General features: G+C 30.6%; 1 protein-coding gene across 1 annotated transcript in view; it reads right to left on the reverse strand.

Annotated features, from left to right (window-relative positions):
• The window catches only part of LOC129983573 (protein bark beetle-like), a 132,476-nt gene that overhangs the window by 25,713 nt on the left and 80,958 nt on the right, over positions 1–25,805 (reverse strand). Inside the window, exons 4-8 of the mRNA XM_056093099.1 lie at positions 9,535–9,873; positions 7,597–7,817; positions 5,771–6,035; positions 1,919–4,360; positions 315–562 (exon numbers count right to left, since the gene is read on the reverse strand). Of these exons, the coding sequence (XP_055949074.1) occupies positions 315–562; positions 1,919–4,360; positions 5,771–6,035; positions 7,597–7,817; positions 9,535–9,873 (3,515 nt within the window). The remainder of the gene's footprint in view (positions 1–314; positions 563–1,918; positions 4,361–5,770; positions 6,036–7,596; positions 7,818–9,534; positions 9,874–25,805) is intronic.

Here is a 25,805-nt window from a genome sequence, read left to right on the forward strand (position 1 = left end):
CTTATTAAATAAATTTAATTTGATTAATTAATATGGTTAATTAGAAATTAAATAACAAATCAAGATACACCATTGTATGTGAGATAAGGAATTGAAATGCCTAAGTTTTTGTCTACTTGCAAAATTTGGCAGAACTTGGGCTAGTCTACATAATTCCACACAAAAACTGAAAATTTTGGTGGGAAGCATACTTCCCACGGCCCCTGAAAGGTTTAATATTGTATTTTCTCCCGACTTGTTTTAACATATAAAAAAAATAATAATAATCACAATTGCCTATTAACTGTAGGAAAATGTATACAATTTAAAGTTACCTCAGCAAGATTTTTGATGAATGGATCCCAAAATGGCGCCCAGACATATACAGCTTCGGCCTTACTTTCAGAAATGTTTGTATTCGTAATTAGAATAGTTTCATTAGAATAACGGTGAAAATGGTCACCATAGTCACTAATATCTCGGTTAAAATGATGACTTGATATTCCTCTCTTGCAGCCTTTGATATTAATGGAATCTATATGGATCTTTGGATGAGTTTCCCATACAGGCTTGTTTCTCTGACCTAAAAAAAAGAAGATAAAAATAACAATCAGATTAGAACTTATTCGACAATTTTAACTATGGATATCACTTTTATGAAATGCTGTTTATTTTTAATATTAAAAAAAAAACTGAAATTTCTGAAATTTTCAAAAATCTTTTTCTTTAGTGTTTTTATAAAGGGTGGCTAAAAAAATTCATTGTTATAGATATATTGGATTTAATGAAAAATTATAAAACTGATTTTTGTAGTCGGTTGATATTGCAACTAAATAAGAGCGGATGAACAAATTGAAATACTATTTAATGAATATAAGAACTAAAAAGAATGCATTGTAGTATTTTTGAATCTTTTAAAACAATGGATGCTTTTATTTCATTCTTTATATAAGCTTGTAGGGAATTCTTTTTGAATCATTTGAAAAGCAAAATGATAATAACTTTAAATTCTTATGCACGGTCAAAAAATAGAAGCTCACTACTGTGCGTTCAACAGAGGAAATAAAACCTGCTTCATCGATTTGATGTAAAACTCATCAATTTCAATGGACAGCATTTAAAATACAAATGTACTATATGCCCTGCAAATGTAACATGCTTTTCATAGGCACTTTAAATATAATATGCAATGAGACAACAAGCATGTAGCCAGTACAAGTTAGCAAATGTTTAAAATATCATGTATTCCATACTGCGCCACATTCAATATAAATGAAAAATATAAATAATGTATTTACATCCAATAAAAAATTATTTCTTATCAAAAATAAATTCTTTGCGAATTTCGCATTTAATTTCAGTCATATAATAAAAAAATAATACTGGTAAATTCTGAAATGATTAAAAATTATGGTTTATATTTTAGAATTTAAATGATCTAATACAACAAACAGAATTCTTCTCTGTCAGATTAATTTTTGGAATTAAACGGGTTTTGGTTCAATGTAGAAAAACCTAACTTTATTTCATGATTTTTAACAGGCACAAACTGCAGAAAATTGTAGGTACTATAAAATTTCTTTAAAAAAGAAACTCCAAATCAATTATGCAAGTTGGTTTGTTGTATACATAAGCACTAAAACTGTGTATAAAAATACAATATCAATGTACCCAATTCTGTATGCTAAAAATTATTTTCTTTTGCTGGGAAAAGATGCGACGAGGCCTACACAGCACTCTAATTATTACCTTCCGAATTTTGATATTTTTCAATTTTTTTGTCCTAAAATCGAAAAGGATAAATGGGCTTTGAGTAAATATATTCTACTGAATTAAAGTCAGTGTCGCGATTCAAATATTTATTTTATTACAAAACAAAATGATTAAACACAGAAAAACTATTAAAAAAACGCCAAATGAAAAATTATAAGTTTCTCACCATCAACAGATGCAACGTATATGATGGCTTGGCCATTTGGAGCTAGTCCTGGCTGGTAATCAACCAACATTCCATACCCAGGGGTCCTCAGAGGAAATGCAGTTAAATTGTTCCGAACATCCCATCGAGGTGCATCAGGAGTAATTTCCAATCTTCCATAGAAGGCCAGATTTTCAGAAGATGTCTCTTTGAAAGAATTTAAAACAACTACTCCAATACTACGTCCACTTGTTGTGGTTATGCTAAATTTTTTCGGAGTCTTTGTTTTAGTGAAAACAAAGTATCGATGTTCATCGGAGCGCAAGAAAATATTTCCAGAAATATCATCAGGAATTCGTATTATTTTGTTGCGCTCTTCCAAATTCACCCATGAAATAAGATCTCTTTGCTCTAATTTTGAAAACATTGGATTGTAATGTATTCCACTGCCATCGTTGTTTGTCATTTCACATCTGTAAATATTTAAACCTTGCGTATGTATAACTAGGCCATGACGATGATTATTTAGAAATTCACTATCAGTCAATTTCCTGCTTTCAGAAACAAATACTTCGTTCCACATGATGCCAACGCCAGAATCAATGTTGTTACGGATTTTAAGTTTCTCTAAAACATGCCTATTGAAATCAATCTGGAGGGCAGGTTTGAAAATGTTTGTAGCAAAATCCAACAGACCAGCATGTTCAACAATGATATTCCTCAAACGACTTTCACCAGCTGCCATTCCAAGTCTGAGGCCTGACCATGAAGGATTGTAGCATCGTAATCCAACTTTGGAAGTGCAAGAATTCTCGAAATCCGTTTCTGCTTTGCATAGAGTAATATCTGTATCTTGTAATGTACACTGGACATTGGAAAGAAGTATTTCATAATGGGAACTGTCAAATTCAGATTGCTCCATTAACCAGTCTTCAGGATGCAATACTAAGCCCATCTGGTTACAAGCAATGGATGCATCCACAATATCCCAGCCATAATCGCAAACACTTCCCCACATACCATTAATATGCACTTCCAATAAACCTTCAGTATCTCTTGATAACCTGATCTTGGCTTTGTCCTGCCCAACTGTTGCATGATCATTGATTGTATACAAAATAGGTTGTGATTCGAGATCACTCTCGCTTATCAATGTACCCTGAACCATCATGCCAACTGATCTATCAAACTTAAGTATGGCACCAGGTTCTATGTGGAGCCTTCCATTTCCAGGTCTTACGTAAATATCTCTTGTAACAGTATATGTGCCTCTGGGTAAAAATATAGAACCTGGTACTTCACCACCGATCTCTGATCCATTCTGAAATGGAATAATCTTATCTCTTTCATGAGAATCAGATATGGCACCTGAGTTATCAAGATCTGATGAAATAGTTAAGAAAGGCAAGAATTCCACACGGGCCAAGTTGTAGCGATCTTTCCTGTCAAATATCCTTTCATAAACTTCCTTTACTCTAACACTTCCCCAGTAATTATAAGTTGCATTAATCACGATTTGGTGTTTTTCTACATGAGAGCCAAGTTGGTATGCTGATTCAGGGTTATTAAACATATTTCTATAAACATAGGTGTTCTGGGAAGATACCACAACTACAGCACAAACTCGAGATCGAGGATTTAATCCATGATATGCTTCACGAATGGAATTTCTTTCAAGCTCATTTTTATAGAAAAATAACTCTTGAACATATGTTTCTTTTCCTACTCCTATATTGGCGACAAATTTACCATTATTAAAAGCAAAGTAATTGTGCCGAATCTCTACTTTGGCTGGGACGTTGGAAAAGTCATCATCATCAAGTCCACTGACGTAAATGACTCCTCTCTCATGCCCTCGAAATTCATTATGTTCCACCAATAAATGAGTATGAAGTACAGGAGATGCTTCTAACGCTAAATAATCACTGTCTAAAAATTGGTTATGTGTCACTAGCACAATACTTTGGGCGATTTTTTTGTTCAATGACCAGCAAGGAGAAACATAGATAGCGCTGTCCCTGCTGTTACGAAACGAATTCAAACTGATATTCCAAAAGGAATCTGCCAAACACTGATTTCCCATGAGGATGCCATACAAGGTATTGTTCACTAGTTCAGAACGAGTAATATGAATAGTATGATTGAAAGTAATGTGCTCAGAAGTTTCATTGAACCAAAATGCAACGCCTCTACCATTATTGTTAGCAATGGAGGATCGATCGATGTGGACAAAACCACCTGCATGAGTTAAATTAACTCCACCACCTTCATTGCCAGTGATAAAAGTGCTGTTAATGAGTACATCCCCACTTCCGGTGGCAACATGTAAGCCAGCTAAATAACCGTTTTCGATTATATGTGAAGCATTCACCAGTGTCCCAGACTTCTGTTCGTAAATTGCTATTCCTTTTCCTTGGTTACGGGAAATTTCAGAATTGGTGATATTCAAATCATATGCTTTTCCTGAAATAAAATATTGAAAAATTTAAAATGTGTAGTAAAGTACAATTCATAAAAATTAACTAACTGAATTCAGAATGACTGTTTTGGTTTAGAGATAGATTATTTCAATTATTAATACCTTGAATGACATGCATTGACTACAAAAAATCTGTTATTTATTTAGTTGGATATTACTTCGAATATTTTTAATCGTACAAATAATTTTACAAGTACATGAAAGGCCTAGCTTTGCTAGGCGGTTATTTTTGTGTAGAATCGTGTTTTTTTTTTTTTTTTTTGAGAAAATATTTAGATACGAATCATATATAAATTGCATATGAATAATTTTCATCCCTTACATATATATAAACTGGTCATTTAAATAAAAAAAAACTCCTGAATGCACTGAGTTTAACATAGTATTAGAAACAATCTTCTATATTACAGTATTCATTTTACTTCTGTAAAATGAAATATCATTGCCGATTTCACCAATGTAAAATATATATCATTAATTATATTTAACATTAGTGAAATATCTTACTTACACCTAGTTTTACTCTGGTGAAATGGTATATGACATGGTTCAAGATGGTATATGACATCCTCAGTATGACAGCAAATAGAAAAAGGCTCTAATAGTTATAAAAAATGTTTTTTTTTAGTGTATAAAATCGCGTTTTTTTAGGAAAGACAACTACATAGATACATTTAATTAGCAAAAATATTAAATATAAATGCATAAGTAAAAAAAAAACAAGAAGTGCTACTCGAACTGAGGACTCGCAAAATACGCGTCATTCATGTTGTTCTGACCACTATATTGCACTACTCACTCTTCGAAGCGGCATTTGAATATACTTATTCTAATACTTAGTTATAAAAATTTTTTCTTGTGTGTGAAATCGCCATTTTTGAGGAAATACACCTATATATATAAATTTAAAAAGCAAAACCTTACCTAATCATAAAATTTGATCCAAATCATTTCCGAATAACACGAAATAACTTTATGTTATATATATATGTACATGAGAGTTGCTCGTTTAAAGTTATAAGATTTAATAATGTTATATAATAATAAATCTCGTTATTATTCAATAGATAATGTATAAAATAAAATTTTAATTAATATTTAAACATTGTTAAAAGCATAGTTTCAACTTGTTGTCCTACATTAAATCGTATCAACTACTGGGAGGAACTACCGACTTCAAGATCCTGAAATTATTAATTCTATTAGTCTAGAATGCCTTTGAGGTTTAAAACTGACAGTGGCATGAACCCGATGAAAATCACAAGGCTCCGTATTGCGCCTTAGGGACTGACCCACCGTGAATGCGGGTTATAAGCTATCACCATAGACTTTCAAACGTTATGTTAAACTTTTGAATTTTTTATGTAAGAAAGAAAACATAGGATAAAAATTACCTAGGTTAGCAACAATTTCAACAACAAAAGAGGCATCATAATGAATTCTGGGTCTGTATTTAAGTAAAACTTTCTGTCTTGTACTTGTGACACTTTCAGGAAACGTGTTATTGATTATTGGAACAGATGCCAGAAGTCTACTACTGTCAGTCGGTCCATCATATACGTCAATTCGGGAAGCATGAGTTGGGTCTGCTACGTCACTGGAAAATCCCATGAAATTGACGGTTAGAACTTTGCCTGTCCAGCCAGCCACTTCAAAAACCTGTAGAAATACAAAGAATGTGAATGATATACAAGTTTGTGAAACTCTGAATTAAAATATTTTTGAATAATGATGCATTAGAATCTCTATTTTGATCGACATTCATTTTTAATTTAAGCTAAAAAATTAATTAATCGAAAATTCAAAAGTGTTCGGTAAGTTTGTGATATTTGATATTTGCGAGGTATCAGAACTAAGCACATGAGAATCCAGTGGCTATAAAAATAGTGTTTCAAACCTTTTAGACCCTCTTATTATGAATATCGTTCTTAATCGTTCTTTAATTTTTAGATCATGTTCTTAAGTTCGGATCAGTCAAATTTTTTTACGACTGTTTCATCCTGACAACTGAAAGGAAAAGAAGTGTTGTTTTAATAGAAACGAGCATGACTTTATTTGGCTAATTTTCAATGACGCTAAAATAATTTATAAGATTAGATTAAATGCAATTTAAGCAGTCTTGAATTACTGTGAATAAGAAGAACCATAACCATGGACGCTTTTTATGAGATGGCTCGAAAAGGCAACTAGCAAATGTCAATTCGCAGAAATCACTAATTTAAAAGAAAACCCCTTAGGACACTTTATCATAGGAAGCCTTACTAACTAATTTTTAAAAAATTCAGGGGGTTTAAATAAACGTTCTTTTAATGTTTTCACTGATATGTTTAGATGATAAGGCATGATGATTATAAAGTTACTTTTTTTATTCTAAAAAGCAGTGTATTATCAGAAAGAAATTATTCTTGCTCTGCCAAAGCATTCGGGATAATCTGAAGGGCTGTCGTTGCAACGGGAAACCAAGGCTGGAGTCCTAAGTGTCATCAGCGGCCACGGTCCAATCCCTCCACTAAGCTCCACTCCTTAAACCACTTAAGCTGCGGTTCTTACCGTCGTCTGTTGCATGTTAAATCCGTCATGCCAAACGTCCTCCCGCTGGTGTGGTGTAGTGTGGCTTGGAGAGCTCAGGTGTCGTCCTCATCATCTGACCGCGGTTCAAAATTTCGAGGTCCGTCCCAAAATAGCCCTAGTGTTGCTTTACAACGGGACGTTAATATAACTAAACTAAACTAAACCAATCCCTCCATTAAGAGGTGCCATCGGAGTGGAAGTAATTCTTACGCCACAATATCATATTACCTGCCTGGGAAGGGAGAGGCTGATTACTAATCCGGAAATTTCTCATCTACTCACACCTAGTACCCTTGGTTGTGGTGGTGGGAAGGATATATTACTAAAGATCTCCCTTTTTGTAAGAGGTGCAGGATATTTAACATAAAAAAGCGACCTTATTTTTTTCCTGTGTTATAAGACATCGCAATCTTCATTTGTGTTAAAAGATCCAGTTTCTAACGCTTTAAAAATGCTAAGCATGGGTAAGTCTGTATGATACATTATCTAAAAATTCTATAAAGATCTATATTCTTATAAAATTACAAATCAAAAATCAGCTTTTGAATAAAAAGTGCAAGTCCGGTTAATAAAATAATTACAAATTGGATATATAACTATGCGCGAGACCAGCCATACGTATATTTAAATCTGATTTACAAATACTAACCTGTTCACAGGCTTGTACATAACGCTGCTCTCGTCTCTGAATATGGCTTCGCCTCACGGGATAGATCTGTTCCTCGCCGATATTACCTGTATCACAAAAAGACGGGGCAGTGCCATAACTGTCGTGGTGCCAAAAGTGAACACCATCGCCTCCGTTGCCCCGAACTTTCACTCCACTCAAGGTTACTTGACTGATACTGCTGTTCACGTAAATGCCATGACCTTGAAAGAAATCAGAAATTTCTATTAATAAACATCCAATTAAAGTATCTTAGAGGAAAGGAACATTTTCAAGTAAATAATAATGAATGAAAAAAAAATGAAAACGGAAGAATTTTATCCAAAACTGGACTAAAAAAAAATGCTTTTATAAATTCAATAACAAAAAGTATTTCTGTAAAATATAATTAGAAATACTTTTTTTAAGCTGAGAAAAAATTGTAAAGAAATAAATTTAGTAACGCTCTCGCCTTTTGTTTAGTTTAAAAACAGAGTAAAAAAAATTCTCAAAAGTTTTGGTGAAAAAAAAAATGTTAATAAATTTTTATTTATAATTCTTATTAAAATTTTGAAAAAATTCTTTCTTTAATTACTACCAAGATGTAACTAAAAGTCAATTTTGTAGCACCAGGTTTAGCCATCAGCCAACTATACAGCATGTATTCGCATTTAATAAATTAAAAACAAAATGAGTCTAAAAAACTCTTTTTATTCTTAAATTATCAACATTAATATAATATGTTTTTTTTTTATTATTGATAATCAATATGTTAATATACATTATATATAAAAAAATTACAACTCAACAAAAGAAATAAAAAAATTAACCCTTTGCATGGTTGTTTCTTTCCAAGCACCATTCAAGACGGTGCATTAGTTTGGTATTTTATTTATTGTTTAATTTTGATTGTTAAAAATACCTACAGACTGGTAAGAAAACGTAAATTAATTTTTCGAAGAAATTCACCTTAAAACAATTATATACATTTATTTTTCGAGATAATAAACAAGTCCTTGTATTAGGTGACTAATTAAGTGATGTATAGGGTTAATAAAATAAGCAAATAAAATGTTAATAAAATATGCCATATTTCTTATAATATCCCATTTTCCCATTCGATTAAAAACAGTTTGACAATTTTTTTTAACACACTGCGCAATGCTGGTTGCATGAAAAAGATATAATAATTTGTTTTTAAATATTACTCTTTTTTGCAGATTTTGTTATTTATGATTTTGTTTAAGTACAGAAATAACATTATTTACTTTGCATTGATACTTCTGGTGTAAACTTTAATTCCCCTCCCCTTTAAAAATGTACAGCAACGTAATATTTTAAAAAATTTTCTCAAAAATAAAATGGCGTGAGAGGGCCGCAGAATATTGATGTCTTATATAGATATCTCGCGCTTTCAAATACGATACAAATTAGTAAGATCAAATCAATGATTAAGACTAGGGGACTAGTAATTTTGTATTGTTAAACCAATTATTGATAATACAAAGATAACTATTAACAAATATAGGAATAACATGATTTATCTAGCATTGATGTTTCTAATGTAAAATTTGATTTTTCTTTCTGAAGTGCGTTGATGATCTTTATTGTATTTCTAAATGTTATATCCCTTGTGAGAATCTTAAAATATTTTAAAATTTTCACGCAGCTTTTCGATACTCGGGTGAGAAGTTGAAAGTTTTTGTTTATGTAAGTAGTTATTTCTTTTTTGAAATAATAGTAGCACATTTTTTTTATGACTCCCTTGATCGTGGAAGTCCCCCCCCCCTTCGGTCCAATTAAAGCTCCGCATCTATCCAGGTTGAGTAGTTGTGGGTAAGAAAATAAAGATATATGGCCACAATACAGAATATACAATTAAAAAAATATATAATATAAAAATATTCGAATATTAATTTTGCTTCTGAAAGTAATACTCACCCCTGTTATCGGCCACTATGCTGTTTTCAATTACAAAAGTGTCATCAGGCTTGTACAGATTAATTCCATCAAAAGCAGAGTATCTAAGATTTAAGTTGTTCATGATAGGAGGCTGGCCAATAACTTCAAGGGCAGGCACAGCTTTTCCGTATGTATCCCTGCCAGCATGGAAGATGTTGACATATTCCAGCACTGATAAGGAATAGTGCCGGCTAACTTTATTTTCGATAGGTTCTCGTAGTTTGGCTTTTCCATAATAGAAGTGTATGCCTTTCCAGTTCGAGGATTTTTGACTTCCTAAGTAATTGTCGCACTTAATGCCAATGTCAGCATGAAAATCTGTAAAGAAATTTACATTTATAATCAGGATAAAAGAAACTATAATTTTTATTTTTATATCTTAGTGTTACTTTCTAAAAAGTGCAGAACAATGGAGGATAACAATTTAAAATGTATGTCTTTTTGTTTTTTTTACAACGATAATATTTTAATAGAATTCAAATAAAATACAATTGATTTTATCAGAATACTAATACTAAAATTTAAAAAAAATCGTTTTCACACTTTCCTAATTTTTTTAGTAATACCAATTTAATTTTTTTTAAAAATCAAATTTTATTTCACGAATGATGTATTCTTTTTACGGTACAGGTTTCAGTTACGGTTTTCTTTTTACGGTAAAGAAAAGAAGTAAAAAATATTCGAAAGCAAAAAATTCTGTCTCTATCTTTTCATAAGAATTTTTAATTAAATTAAATAATAGGCAAAATTTAAATCTTGTATTATATTCATGAAAATCGTTTTATTTTGATACGTCACCTGTAGATGGCGACACGAAGGAATTCCTTTCCCTGCAGTACAAAATACAATAGGAAAAATTTGACGCTTTGATGAACACAAAGTTTTATCTTTATTTTTGTACTTAAAGTAACATTACAACAATACAGGGAATTATGAATGGACGTTCAAAGTCAATTTTGAATCACAAAGATAGAGAAACATCGAAGCTTTGCTGCGTTTTTGAAAATACTATCCTAGGCGTGGCAAAATACCGACTCGCAACGAGAGAAGAGCTTGGATTATGAATATAAACCACATGGACTTTAATTTTATGTTGTAGCAATGTCTTATCAACTGGTTCAAATTTCAAAAAATGGATCAGATAATAATAATGTTTTCATTTTTTCAGATATATGATGGGAAGTTCTTGTTGCGGCCATTCCTTTTTATTGTATTAATGCAAGCCATTATAAACAACTTATTGTATAAGGCACAGAAACAAAATATTTCAACCTCTGAAATTTATCTTCTAATTTGGAAACATGAGGAATGCCTGTGGTAATAGGATAAAAATTGGTTAATTTTTTTATATATTTTCATTCTATGTACATTTCGGCCTCCATTACCACCTGTAGATTTATGGTTTAAAAAAAATAGGAATACATTGTGTAATTATTTGAAACGTATCTCAAGAGGCGTCAAGGGTACTTGCGTATTAACACCACCGCAGCTACAGATTTGGCGGTTTTTGCACTAATGCGCACTAAAGAGCAATGTTTTGATTTTAAATAAAGTGTTTTATTTTATGATTTGTCGCAAAAATTTTAGGTGTAGATTGGCGGTACTAAAATACCGCCAAATCTGTAGCTGTGGTGGCGTTAATACGTAAGTACCGCGTCAAATTTTCTCTAATACCTCGGTATGCCGTTGAAGAGTATGCAGATATCGTCCCTTCCCCAATCTTTTATTTCTTACATTATATTATCAGTCTGAAAATTCTGAATGTGAAATATCCGATAATTAATGAATACAGTAAAGAACAGCACGATTAAATCGATGAGTTTGAAGCATTAATATCTATTTATAAGCTGTAAAGAATGGCTATTCCACTATTAGCACAAAGAAATATTAGAGGGAGAATATTTCAAAGTGTTGCGTGTGACCTGAATATAACATTCAGCATGAAAAATACCATAGGCAGAAAATATATGGGACTGAAAAAGAATAAAACAATTATCATAATAAAAAAATAAAAAAAAAACTAGAAAATAGCGATTTATGAAAAAATAATGATATCGGGTTTTAAATTTTAATTTTTCCAATTCATATCATATTATATTACTTGAAAACAATGAAATACTTCCGAAGGACGATTATTATTAATAGTAATAAACTTAAATAAACGATTTTAAATCCTTTATTTAAATCGATAATTCTAGTCTATTTTAAAATAAAATCGCGTTATCTGATAAATGAATAGAAAGGCAACATAATCTGCAGTATTTAAAAAATACTTTAAAGTATTAAGATCTTTCGATAAAAATTTCTGTGGTGATAGGACCACAATGGATTTCGTATTTCAGGAACGTGTTCAATTATCTTGGGTGATAATCAAGCAGAAGCCACCTTTTGAACTATCAAATACTCTTCTTAAGGGCATTTGCTCCTTATACAGTAATTAAGATAATCTAATTCAAACCCACTTGGGTTCCTCAACAGAAATCACAATCATCAGAATAAGAAGCTGACTCTCCATTGATGGATTATTTAGCCTCATCTGTCATTTTTTTTTTTTTTTCTTTTTCTTTTTCGTATTACTAAGCAATACATTTTACAAATAAATTTTGTTTATGTTTATTTAGGACTTAGGTCTCGCTAAAGCTTAGATATATACTCTTTTTTATTTCTATGCAAGAAATATTAAATAATTCTACAAAGTAATACAAAAAAAATAAGTACCTGGAAAACCAAATTTCGTTCGGCATTTTTTTTTTTTTTTTTTTTGTAAAGTTGTATTTTTTTCGGAAAAAATCTTTTGATATACATACTGATTGCATATGAATATTTTTCAATCTTATCTACATATGAACAGGTTATTTAAATAAATAAAAAAAATCACGAATGCACTTAGTTTAACACGTTATTCGAAACAATCTGCTATATTATTGTATTCATTTTACAGTTTATCTCTTATATTTTTGAATTTATACTCAGTTTTATCATGGTGAAACTCGTGATGGTGCTATATGACATTGTCCATGAGAAATGACAGAAAAAGGTTCTAATAATTAATAATAAAAAAATGGGGGGGGGACGCCTGTGTATGTGTGTATGAAATCGCATTTTTTTTCCCCCACGAAAGAAACCTATATAGATATTAAAAGCAACACTTTATCTAAATATAATATTTGATCCAAATCGTTAGAGCCGTTTCCGAGATACACGAAATAAATTTATATATGTATATATACAAAAACTGCTCGTTTAAATTTATAAGATATAGAAAATAATTCAATATAAAATAATTGGATTATATTTTTTCAATGAAAATAGTTCGAAAACATTTCGTACCAACCATAAAACTGAATGAAAATGAAGTTTGAATAAAGAGAATCTAAATTTCAAATAGTTACACAGTAAATTCGAATGATGTTTTTGAGCTGATGAAAAATATTGATAAAAATATGGTTAGTGATGGTGGATTTAAAATTGGTTCATTGGTGGAATACCGTCCATTTGAAATCTTCATTGTGAACTGTAGTATAGGATGACTTGTAGTATATTAGATTATTACAAATCTGATCATAAATAACCTTGCCACTTAAACAGACAAATCATACTTTTTGCATTCAGGAAATATTACATCATTGGAATGAAAATCTCAATGAATCGATTGCAAGTAAAAGTTTGAGCACTTACAATCAGAACATGAATAAATACTTTGACATGTTGTTAAAAAAATCAACAACACCAAACTTTTTACTGAAATTCCATTCATTGCTAATTCATTTTCTACTGACGAAATAACATAGACGCAGACAAAAAAGCAAATGATGCGTCCAAATGGATTCGTGAAAGCGATGAAAAGTAAAAAGAAAAGAATTAACAGGAAGGGAGACAGAGAGAGATCAGAGGCAGAACAATGAAACAGGTCAGGTCATGGGCACCAATGGCCTTCCGTCCGGAATCGGCGAAAGTCAACAGACACAGAGCTCAGCGCCGACCATTATAGCAGGCATGAGTAATTAAGCGAAAAAAAATAATAAAAATTCGAATTTCGTCCACAGGACAACATAAGAAGTCTTCCGGCAGCAGTGAACTTGCCATGAATGTCCTGTCAACAAGTGATCCATGATGGAAACTTTTGTAAAGAACAACTAAAGTGCACTATTGGGGATTTTATTCATAGTTTAAAATTCTTTTCTATTTTACTGACATTACATTTCTTTTTATTTTGCTGGCGTCAACTTTCTTTATATGACAGTATTGAACATTTGAAAAATGAGTGCAAAGTTTTGAATTTTAAGTTTTCAAAAATTAGACATTTTTACATTCTCGTGTAAGAAATATAGAGAAAGTATAGTAATCGTCAAAAAATTTGGATTTGAAATTTTGACCCATCTCCACGTTTTAGACTTCCCTGAATTCGAAAAACACATTTTTGGAAAATGTTTGTCCATTTGTCTGGGACAAAGATAACTCAAATGCTTTGAATTAGGCGGTTGAAGTTTGACATACAGGCTTATAACCAAATTTGCAGATTTCTATCAAATTTTGAGTTAAATCTGTTCAGTGGAAATCTGTATGCCCGGATGCTTGGATATAATTTAACACAATAATTATAAAAGGAAGAGGGCTAGATAGATAAAATTCAGTACACAGATTTAACATCTATAGTATAAACACCAGGGCCGGCCTTCTGGGGGTGTGACGGATGCTAAGCCCCGGGGCCCCGGGATTTAAGGGCCCCAAAATGATCAAGAAATAAAATAATATTCTGAACTATAATAGCGGAATAGAAAGAGGAGAAAAAAAATTTTACTTTAAAAATCACCGGGTTTGGAAATATAAGAATATATTATTGTCTAATGTAAATACATATTACAAACATTACATTCATATTACAAACCTAAGGAAATAATTTACCATCATTTACCTCACTTATTACGCAAGACTGCATATAGTGTGTAAAAATTCATACTCTAAAATATTTATGTTTGTGGCAAGAACATAACCCTCTGGATGTCAAAAAAGAAAATTAGCAGAAAAGAAGAAGAAAAAAAAAGTATCAAGAAGATATATTTTCTTGTTTACGATGTAATTCTAGCAATGAAAATACTTCGACCTCAGAAATTACAATTCGAGCTTCAACTGGAAAAAAAAGATCCGCACAAACTATACAGTCTAGTAAAGGAAATGCAGAAACTGTAAAATTCGTTGAACTACATATTTATACGAATACGATCGAATCAGAAAATAACGATGAAAATGACGATAACATACTTCATCAAGTGAATATAAGTGATCCATATTTATGGCCAAGTACTATTATAACGAATAAGTTTTAGAATGTTGAGTTAAAACCGGACCTGTATTACATAAAGAATGTTTTGCGAAGAATCCTGAGGGTAAATAATTTTCAACTATGTATTATTTCTAAAAAAAATGCCAAATGATGAAATCCAGTTCGCAGCTGGTTAATGTATACAAAAACGCAAAATTCGGTATTTTATTTTTATTGTATACTATTTTCTAAAAGAAGTGGAAATGAACAATCTACACGATTTATAAGGAATTATAATAAGTGGAGATGGCTATCAAATGGAATTCCAGATCATGAGTGTTCTGTTGGCCACTTTAATTCGTTTATTATTTGGAAATAATTACTAAAACGGCTAAATTTATGTTCGACTATTGATAAAACAAATCAAGTTACTATAAATAAAGAAACGTGACTACTTAACTATTTAAAAAATTGTTATTGATTATAATTTGAGCATATAATAATCTTCTACTTCGAGGACCCAAGAAATAATAGGATCCTTTAATAATGGCAATTTTTTAAGTTTAATCGAATTATTAAGTAAATACGATTCTGTAAGTAAATGAATTTTAATATAAGGATTATATAAACAGAATAAAAAATTCAAAAAAATAGAATTGTGCATTATTTAACACATAGATCACAAGAACAAACTATTTCTGCGTTAGGAAATGAAATCTTTAATAAAATAAAAGACGGTATAAAAGCATCCACGTACTATAGTATCTAAATGTACTCCTGATATTTCCCATAAGGAATAAATTAGGTTTACAGATTTTGAAGATTTACTATAAATGAATCATTTACAAGACTGATAGAAATAACTGATTTGACTGGAGTAATACTAGAAAAATTCTATTGGAAATATTAAGTGAGAGTGGTTTAGATACTATGAATTATAGTGACCAGACCTATGACAACGGTAACAACACGAAAGAAAAAATATAAAGTATACAATCTAGAATAATTGCTCTGAATCTTAATTTATATGCCTCCCCAATTACATTCTTTTAATTTATTAATTTTGTGATGCCACTTCTAGGAATGCATATTGTAACGTTTATATTATCTATTTTCTGCAACTACAAAAGGCGGCGAAATGCTACTAAAACATTACTCTTAAACCATTATGTGACACTCGTTGGGAAGCCAAAACAGATTTGGTAAAAACAGTGTATATACAGTTTGGACAAATTTGTAATGTCCTAAAAGAATTTATTGATGCAAATACCGCTCCCGAAACTAAAGGTCTATGGCATTCAATATCAGAGGTGCCATTTATTTTATGTTTAATATTATGGCTTGCAATATTGCCCAGATTTATCAATATCAATAAATTATTTCGATGAAAAGCAATTGTTATCGATTGATTTCATTTTAGTCAATAAAATTAAAACTAAAATCCAAAATTTAATATATTTTTAGACGAAGCGATAGTAATAGTATGTAATTTGAATATTTCAAAACATTTTTTGAAAAAGAAAAGATTATATTCTGAAATAACAAGTTAAAGTTAGAAAAACCATTTTAGAGGAATAGAGGAATTTATATGTTAATTTTTAACAGTATAATTGATATCGCTATTGCGCAAATAGAAGGTCGATTTAAGAATATTTAAAATTAATTCATATGTATCTAAATTAATTATTTCTGTCATTAGAGAGAGAGAGAGAGCTGAGTACTCTTTCTCTAATCTATTTTATACTTAGATGCTATCTTCCGGGGAGGGGGCATCTCAGACATGAGGATGAGGAGCTTCTGGCATGGTGGATTGTTCTCGCCATCCTGGTGGGTACACAAAAAGGTGGAGATCTGGCTCTTCCCATCGATGACGGGACATACTTCCTTAGGGAAGTGTTGTACCGTGGCCGGTGATGAACCTTAGGATCAACCACAGTCAACACCAGTGTTGCTGTTGCGGCGGTCCGGTCATTCAGTATTATTTATCCGTGTGCCTTCGGGTGGGTCGGAGAGTCAGTGATATGACTTACATTTTGTTGATAAGTACACTCCATCATTGTATGGGCCATAATGAGTGAATAACATTCCTTCTAATATTATACTAAACAATGTAATACCAAATTTCATTGGAATTTATCCAAAACTTCTTAAGATAACTGGCTGAAAATGAAAATTTTCTGAATTTTGAACACCAGTGTATCTTTCTAATTCATTTATGAACGAAACAGCTATTTAACACTGCAAAGTCATAAATGAGTTTTCCGCGTCACGAATATATACAGAAATGAATGAAGCCTATTTAGAAAAATGGGTAGCACGCGATTCGTTTGACGAAAATAATGAACCAGACAACGAGTGCGGTGTTTGCGTGTACGAAACTAATCGATGCAGAATATTTACATTTAAGGGAAACATTGAAGCATAAAAGCTTCGGAAAAGTAATTGTCAAAATATAGCCATTTTTTTACAAAATTCATGAGATAAGTTCAGAAAAGGAAAACAGAACAAGTATACTGTTTCAGGGTAATTGATCAATTTCGCTATAATTTGTAAATCAGTTCTTTTGTCTATTATTCAGTAAAGTTAAACATAAGACACTGAAATTGGAAAAATCCAAAAGGAAGAAATTTCATGAAATTCAAATAATGATGGCTGATTTTCCCTGGCAAAAATGATGGCAAAAAACAGTTCCTTTGATAAATCTTCGTATTTTTAATTTAAAAAGAGCTGGCATGAAATAGCATTCGATTCTCCAGTATTTCCAGTTCATTGAACCGCTAACGTTATAAGTAATAGTGTTGAAGCGAGATTACTTTTTCCTCTTTTTTTTTATGGCTATTCCGAGTTGACAAAAACGCATCCTATAGATTTTTCTCACGGTTGTGAATTGTCTGCCGAAATTCGTAAAGTGCTTTTTTACATTCATATATAAATTGCCATTTATCGAGTGAATTGAGTAAAATTGCAATTATTTGCTGTTATTGTATACTGTTGAAAAACGGTTCTGAAGTTCTCATTTATCATGGAAATGCAAATACGTATGTAGTCTGAAAATAAATTTAATGAAGTTCGATTTCCATGTTTGAAATATCGTATTGCGATAGCGTTTTAGGCTTAATTCGTCTATAGTTATTTTTAAAAGTTGCTGTTAGAGATGTTGCAACAATATCGTCATAATGTGTAAAGTATAAATCCAGCACCTAAAGAAATAAAAAGTATTGTTGTAAAATGGACTTAAAAATTTTTTAAAAATTTAAAATTAAACAAAAAAATTTACGGAAATAAAACTGATATTGCTGAAAAAAAAATTTTATTTTTGAATTTAAAAATAATGTTTTTGTTTAGTAATATGTTCTAAAGTTATTAAGGGAAAATATTAAAATATTGACTAAATTTTAATTAGATTGTTTAATTAAAAATTACCCCAGAGGTAATTGCGTCTCTGCATTATTTCTACGTTTTCTATAACGTATTGAACGATGTTTTTCATCACGCAAGGTGCAGTTTACCGATGTTATATTTATTAACATTATCATGTTAAAAATAGAAAAGGAATTTCTCATATGAAGTGATTATGCGTTGTAATAAAAAGAAAGAATTTTGAATTACGGACCTCTTTCTTTTGATTGTTTGGTTTCAAAATTAGGTATAGATTTACAATTCAGTATCAAGATCTCATACCAAATTTCATTTAACTAACTTCTTTTTTTTTAAAAAAAAGGGAAGTTTTGTTTACATATTTACTTAGTCCAAAATTTGATTGTATTAAAATTATATTTCGGATTTCATCCTTCTATCTTATGGTGCTTTTGGATTATGCTATTCACATGCTCAGACGACGAGGACGAAATTTCGAATGAGTACTTGGGCTCTCGATCCGCAATCTCCTACAGTAAAAGTATTTTCAATTGGCAAAACAATATTTTAATTTATGAAATTAAGAGAGATGGATTCCGTAGATGGATGTTGGCCTATATTTGGTAGAAATTATTTATTTATTTTATTAAAAAACATTCATCAAATTTTGTTTGTTTTGTTCCGATTTTTAGTTATCGTGTAATATAATTCCACATTCTTTTCCGGACTCAGGAAAACTGACAATATGGAAATTCATCAAAATTTTGAAATCGAATGTTTTGAATATTATAATTTCTTTTTGTATATGTGTAGAATAATAATTTTTTTTAATAAAATTAGAATTAAATTAACTGAAAGAGTAGATATAAATTACATTTGAGATTCTAAGTCTGGTTATTCAAAATTCTTTTTAATTAGTTGTTGGCCACAGTAATTTTATACAATATTTGGTGCTAAAATCCCTAAAATTCTCCAAGAAATGGGCAAAAATTCCATGATTAGCAATTCTGCTGCTTTGTCAAAATTCTTTGACATGAGTTAGGCAAATACGTGAAATCGTTTGATGTTAGTAATTTTTAAAAACACGATTTTTCTTCTTTTTCACACTAATTTTTTTTTTTACTGAGTCTTCATATCATGTTTTAAGATTAAAAATATATGGGTATAAATTCTCTAATTAAAGATTTGGATGATTAGATTATGAACGAATACCGATAACGAATCAATCACATTATCAACGGCTAATGTCAAATAACAAAAACAGCATATCAAATTAATCTTTATAATTTTAAAAAGGGAATGAACTTATTTGGGAATGCAATAGATAAGAAATCACTTGTTCCGCATTTTGAAAAGGCCTCCGAAGTTTGACTTTCGATTAATTTAATATTTCGAATATTATTTACAATAGTTATACTTTAAAAGGTATTTTTGGGGAAAAAAAAGGATTAATTAGATATACATAGAGCAATGCATTAAACTTTATTTTCAAAGAATAAAATTTTAATCTTCGTTTCAAAAGATAAAATCTTATCATTATGGGAAAAAAAACCGTCTATTTTCAAGCATTTACAACAAAATTCAATCCTTTATCACATTAAAGATAACGATATATTATACATGCCTATATGATATATCACGCTCTTATATGGTTAACATGGAGATTTCAGACGACTTTCAATTGACCAGACATTATTGCAGAATAATTCCTATGTCTATGTCAACGAAACATAATTATTTATTTAATAGAAAATAAAAAAAAAAAAGACCTTCCTACTGAACCAAAATGAAGCATGTGTCCCACCACGTCAATATTTGTTTTCAGATATGAACGGCCACAAAATCGAAACAGCTGCATTATTCCAGCACGAGCGCAGTTTCGCTCGACTGAGTTTAGTGGTCCAGGAGGTCGAACATTTAGGTGCGACTCGCAGTTTATTTAGGCAGGTGTGGTACGCCATTGAAAGACAACGGTTAAAAAAGGTGCCGATAGTTTCTAAAACAGCTGATGTTTTAGAAACATATTCTTTACTCATTTAATATCGAAATCAAGCTATGTTTTACAAAATGGTACTCTTTCACATTCTCATATACGGAGTGTACAAAGAGAAAGCATAGTAACTATCAAACAATTCGACCTAGAGATTTTATTGAATCCCTACTTTTCAAACGAGCATTTATAAAACTAGTCCATCGGCGGTTTTCTTAATCGATCAGCATTTCAGCCACATAAGGTTCGATTATAGTAAGTCTAGTATTCTACAATATGGAAAATGTCATAGCTGTAAGGTCGGATAATCTTGGACAAAGCAAATTCGGGAGCAACCTTTTCCTCTCGTCAACATCCAAAATCATATACATATTTTTTTTATTGACTTTGATATAAATTCGGCATAAGAAATTTCTCACGTGAAAAAACACTAAGACAATGAAAATAAAACATTTAATTGCGTATCACTTACAGGAGAATGAATTTGGAATGTTTCAATATCTAGCGTACAAAAATTTCAGAATCTAAACAAAATAGTAACCAAGCAGAAACTGTCTCCCCAAAACTTTCTCGCATATTCTCTAATAAAGTATTACCCTAGAGAACACATTTCATGGCATTGACGTACAATAGTTCAGAAATATTAATCTTTTGGGGAATTTAGCATTTTTACTGAATTCATCGTGTCATCCTAGGTAATTTTTTTGGTGATTAATCCCTGGCATGCGGTTAATATTGAGCGAAAATCGAATTTATGTTTCATGAATGTTTTCCCACCTGATTGAAATAAAAATTTGATACAAAACTGCACTCTTATAGACATAAAAATCCATACCAAATTTGATATATTTAAATTGTTGACATATTGAATCATTATATATATAATTTAATACATTAAATCATTGCATTTTTGAGTTACCGCGCTTACATGTTTCTAAAAGTACAGACCGGGAGATGGTCAAGCCATTATTGGATTCGGAGCAAAATTTGATAGGTGTCTCCACTATGGATGTGAAATCTGTGTACCGAATTTCATTTATCTAGGTCTCTTCATTTTGTAGTTACCAGCTAATATATATTCAAGCAGCGGGACAGGCAGACATCCTCTTCAACGGATTGTACTCAAAAGTTGATAGAAATCTACAAATTTGGTTTTAAGCTTGTATACAAAATTTAATTTGTCTAACTCAAAGCGTTTTTGTGTTATCTTTGTCACAGACAGATGGATGGACATTTTCCAGAAATGTGTTTTTCGAACTCAGGAAGATCTAAAATGTGGAGATTCGTCAAAATCTCGAAGTCGAATTCTTTAGACGATAACAATACTTTCTACATGCTGCGTATACAGGAAAGTAAAAATACAAGATTCTTTTCACACCATCTAATATAAAGCTTTCCAGAGTTGTTGACTGTCAGCCAGCCAACTACAAAAGGTAAAAGGAACATAGTAGTTCGTAAGCAAATTTGAAAACATGAAAAAAATCTGAGAATAATGTTCTGAAATTTTAAAGACATTAACTTTTAATTAGGATAAGTTAGAGTATGCAACGCTTGTAACTTAAATGAAAGCATAAAATTAAATTATTTTGGAAATGCAGAAGGGAGGGGGTAAAAAAAACCCCTCGAGGTCCCCTCATTCGGTTCCGCAGCGCTGTCAGTAAATGTACGATACCGCATTTCAAGCATGCAATACCAAATAAGGGGTGGCAACCCACAGATAAAAGAAACCCCTATTGTAGTATAATTTCAAAGTAACAGAGTCCCTGAAAGTAAAAGAAAAAGGAAGGAGGAGGAAGTGCAAAAAAACTTTCCCTCTAAGCTCTTTAGTCGAAGCTATCGGATCTCCCTCACTTTCCCTCCCGTGTCCTATATCCTTCCCAGTTTCGGGAGTTAACCGAAACCGACTGAAAGATGCTCGACCAGATTGTTGACCTTTCCCCCACCTCTCCAAAGAAAGTCAATTAGACGAGGAAAAAAAGAAAGGCGTAGGTAAGGCGCATGCTTTCGATGAAAAGAGGGCGTTGCTACCCCGGACAGCGTATACAAGGCAAAGTTAAAAGCTCACTCTTTCGCTAGCAGAAGGCTTTGCCAAGAAAAACGGAAATTTCGTTCTTCGAACAATGTAATGGGACACTCCACTTCAAAGAAAATTTATCCAGGTCGTGCTAGTAATTCCATATTGAAACCTGCTCTGTTTTTTTACCTCAAATTTCATTCGTAATCCCATAATATATGCATTTTTTTTTTTATTAAGGTGAAATGATTTTTTAAAATAATCCGGAATAGAAAAAAAAACAAAAAAATTGAAAAGCATCTTTAAAAACTGGACTGTGGAAAAATAATGCAATTTAGAATCCTCGCAAATGAAAGCACCAGAAATAATAGTAACAAAGTCATAAATTAATGAAAAAAATAATTGCAAGACTTATTTCTAACAAATTTGTAAAAATGTGTATTTTTGTATGTGTATCCATAAAATGTAAATTTGAATTCTACTTGATATGCAAAGAAATAAGATAGCAAGACTTATTATTACTAACCGCATGCAGGACATTTGGGAAAGCAGATTCCTTTTTAAGTGTATTGCAATTGAGATTAAACACACTGTCCGTTACATATATATATGTGTGTGTGTGTAAATATAGTTTTGCAGTTACCAAATAGAAGAAACTTTTGAAAACTTTAAACTTTGATTTATTTTATATGGGAGGCACATTATCCACAAGAAGCGATGATGAAACTGACGTCCGTTTACACTGCGATACAAATACAGAAAAAGACCAAAATTTTTTTCCCTCAGTGATTTTACAAGAGAGTTTGATAGGTATTTCTTTGACACGTGACGACTTAGGAAAGAGAAATTTAGGTATCTTTAAAAGAATATTGCAAACATTAAGGACTTTTGTCCCTTCACTCGGAGCGTGAGAACCTGCTGAATACAACAGTTTACAGAGCGGGTATTGAGTTAATTAAATAAAAATGTGGGAATTGGATCAGGAAATAAGAGAATGTTTTAGAATGAAGTTAATATGGGTTAAATTAAGATACAAAAATTAGGAAATTAATTAAGACAAATTAAATTAAGAGATATCAGTATATACATATAATACAAAAATGGCGGTACTAATGCATTCTCTTTTAAACTGCGAAAGTTGAACATTCGCTGCTGAATTTCTACAAAAATTCCAGGCATTGCAATATAGAGGAATTGTATAGTTTAATACATTGTAAAATACTGATTTTTTAATAACATTTTATTAGCACAATTTCATAATGAATTCATCTTTTTTTTTTCTTTTAACATTATTAACTCTATCATTGGAGAATAAAATACTGACTTTATGATGGCTAAAAGATAACTTTAAAAATTTAATTCATTTTAATGTAACTTTTCTCACATAAGTTATAAAATAAACTGGTCTTTGCTGAAAAATTAAGTTACAAAAGACAAATTTTTCTCCTCATATAGTAAGCTATTTATTTAACTATATGCAAGTAGAAAAAATATTGCAGCAATAGAGTATTTGCAAAATATAACAGTTTATGCTATTTTTCACACAATATATAAAAGATAAAAATGATCAGAAGCAAGTTTTCCGGAAATATCTGATTCAAATGACATAAGCGAAAAATTTTGCGAATCATAAGAATGAAAAAAAAAGAAGAAGAAAAAAATACTCATAAATTTGCAAGAAAATTTTTCTGCATTATGAAATTTAAGAACTGTTTTTCATATAATGCAACTCTTTATTCACATGAGAGCTTTTTTTCTCTTAAAGAGTAACATATTACTCTCAGCATCTCAGCATAACTACTAAAAGTTTCATTAGAATTGTATTAGCAACATTTCAGATTTGGGTATTTGTATTAACAAGATCCACCTAAAGTTAAATATTTCCGAATTACCAATATAATTTTAAAATTATATCATTATAAGACAAATAGATCTATTTAAAATTAAACTTGGCAATTAGGACTGCATGAAAATTAGGTCTATTTAATATCCAGTTTATTATATAATTTATAAATATAAAAGAAAAAAAGATTTACTTCAAAAATTTAAACTATTTATATTATATTAATTTTGCTTCGGTAAATATTTTCACAAAAACAATATAACTACAGGAAAATAACTTGAATTTCTTTCCATTCTGAAAATCAAAAGGCAAATAAATAAATTAAATAATTAAAAGTGTTCGCAGAATTTTAATTTAACATAGCAGCTATGCCCATGCTAAATATAGCGCTTTTTGTTTAGTTCCGGAACATAATGAATAACAATGAGCATTTGTTTTAGTAAAAGTATTCCCTCTTGTTAACGGATTTAGGCTTAAATTTCCTACAGATCAACAATTATAATAGAATGATCACATTTTTAAAAGGAACAGTTTTAGTAAAAGGATCGCTAGGTTAAATTTTATTCAATTTGTTCTTTGAGTTTATGAATTATTTTGTTCACACATGTACGGATAGGCAGCCAAATAAAAAGTCATAATTTTCTTCTATTTTTTTTTTCATTCCTTGAAGAATATGCTAAAATCTAATCAAAATCTTGTATCCGTTATATTGTAACGATTCCAATGGATGTGATATATATACTTCACATGAGAGAAGTTAAAAAATAAAGAAAATGATTTCTACATATAAGAAAAGGATGTATTTCATAATGGTTAGCTTTGTTAGATGCCGTTCTATGACGCAGTAGGAAGAAATTAAATCTCAAAATGAATTTGGAAACACTTGTGCCATTCCAAAAAAGCCAGCGGGGACGAACAATGCGTGTTTTATATTACTGCACTAAAAATCAAGTGCCGTAAAAGTTTGAGTACAATAGTTTCAATTATGGCTTGGTCAAAGGTCAAAAATGCAAAGAGTATTAAATTAACTTCAAAAACCATGCGGTTACTTTCAATGAAAAGAAGTTGTGGCAGCCTTCTCAATTTCGAGGATTAAATATCAACCAGTTCGACCTATTTTTTGCTTAGAATCTAACACACAGTGATTTAGCGCATCGCTTTTGCAGGAAGAATGTTTATTTCCTTCACATTTCAATTAGGTTTAAATATCTTATTTAAATTTAAATTCAAAATTAAAGAAGTAAAACAAATAATTTTTTTATATTCTTCTATATTCTATAAATAATATACTATTCGATTCTTCTGTATGTAATACAATACAAAAAGTGCTATGTTTTTTTAACACTTAGGGGAGCCTAAAATGTGGAGTTTTATCAAAATTTTGAAGTGAAATGTTTTAAAGATTACAACGCTTTCTCTCTCTATACTTTATATAGTTAGAATATATCGTACATTAGTTTATAAAGTTTTTAAAGGATTATATTTCGTATTGTAGGTTCTGTAACTTGTATTGCAGTGAAGACAATAAAAACTGCCTTTCAATGATCTTCAGTGAATTCTTAGAATTCTATGATTTAAACTCAAATTACTTGAACATTATTTTATAAATGAATTTCTATTAATATTAAATGAAGCTTTAAAATTATTCAGATGATCCATACATTTCTTTTCTTCTTTTGATAGAATTTAATACATGATATTTGTTGTTTAAGGTTGATTCATTACTTTATATATGAACTTATGTCACTGACATTCTTACATCCCCTACAAAGCCTCATTATTT

The sequence above is a fragment of the Argiope bruennichi genome, chromosome 9, assembly GCF_947563725.1.
Source record: "Argiope bruennichi chromosome 9, qqArgBrue1.1, whole genome shotgun sequence".
NCBI lineage: Eukaryota > Metazoa > Arthropoda > Arachnida > Araneae > Araneidae > Argiope > Argiope bruennichi.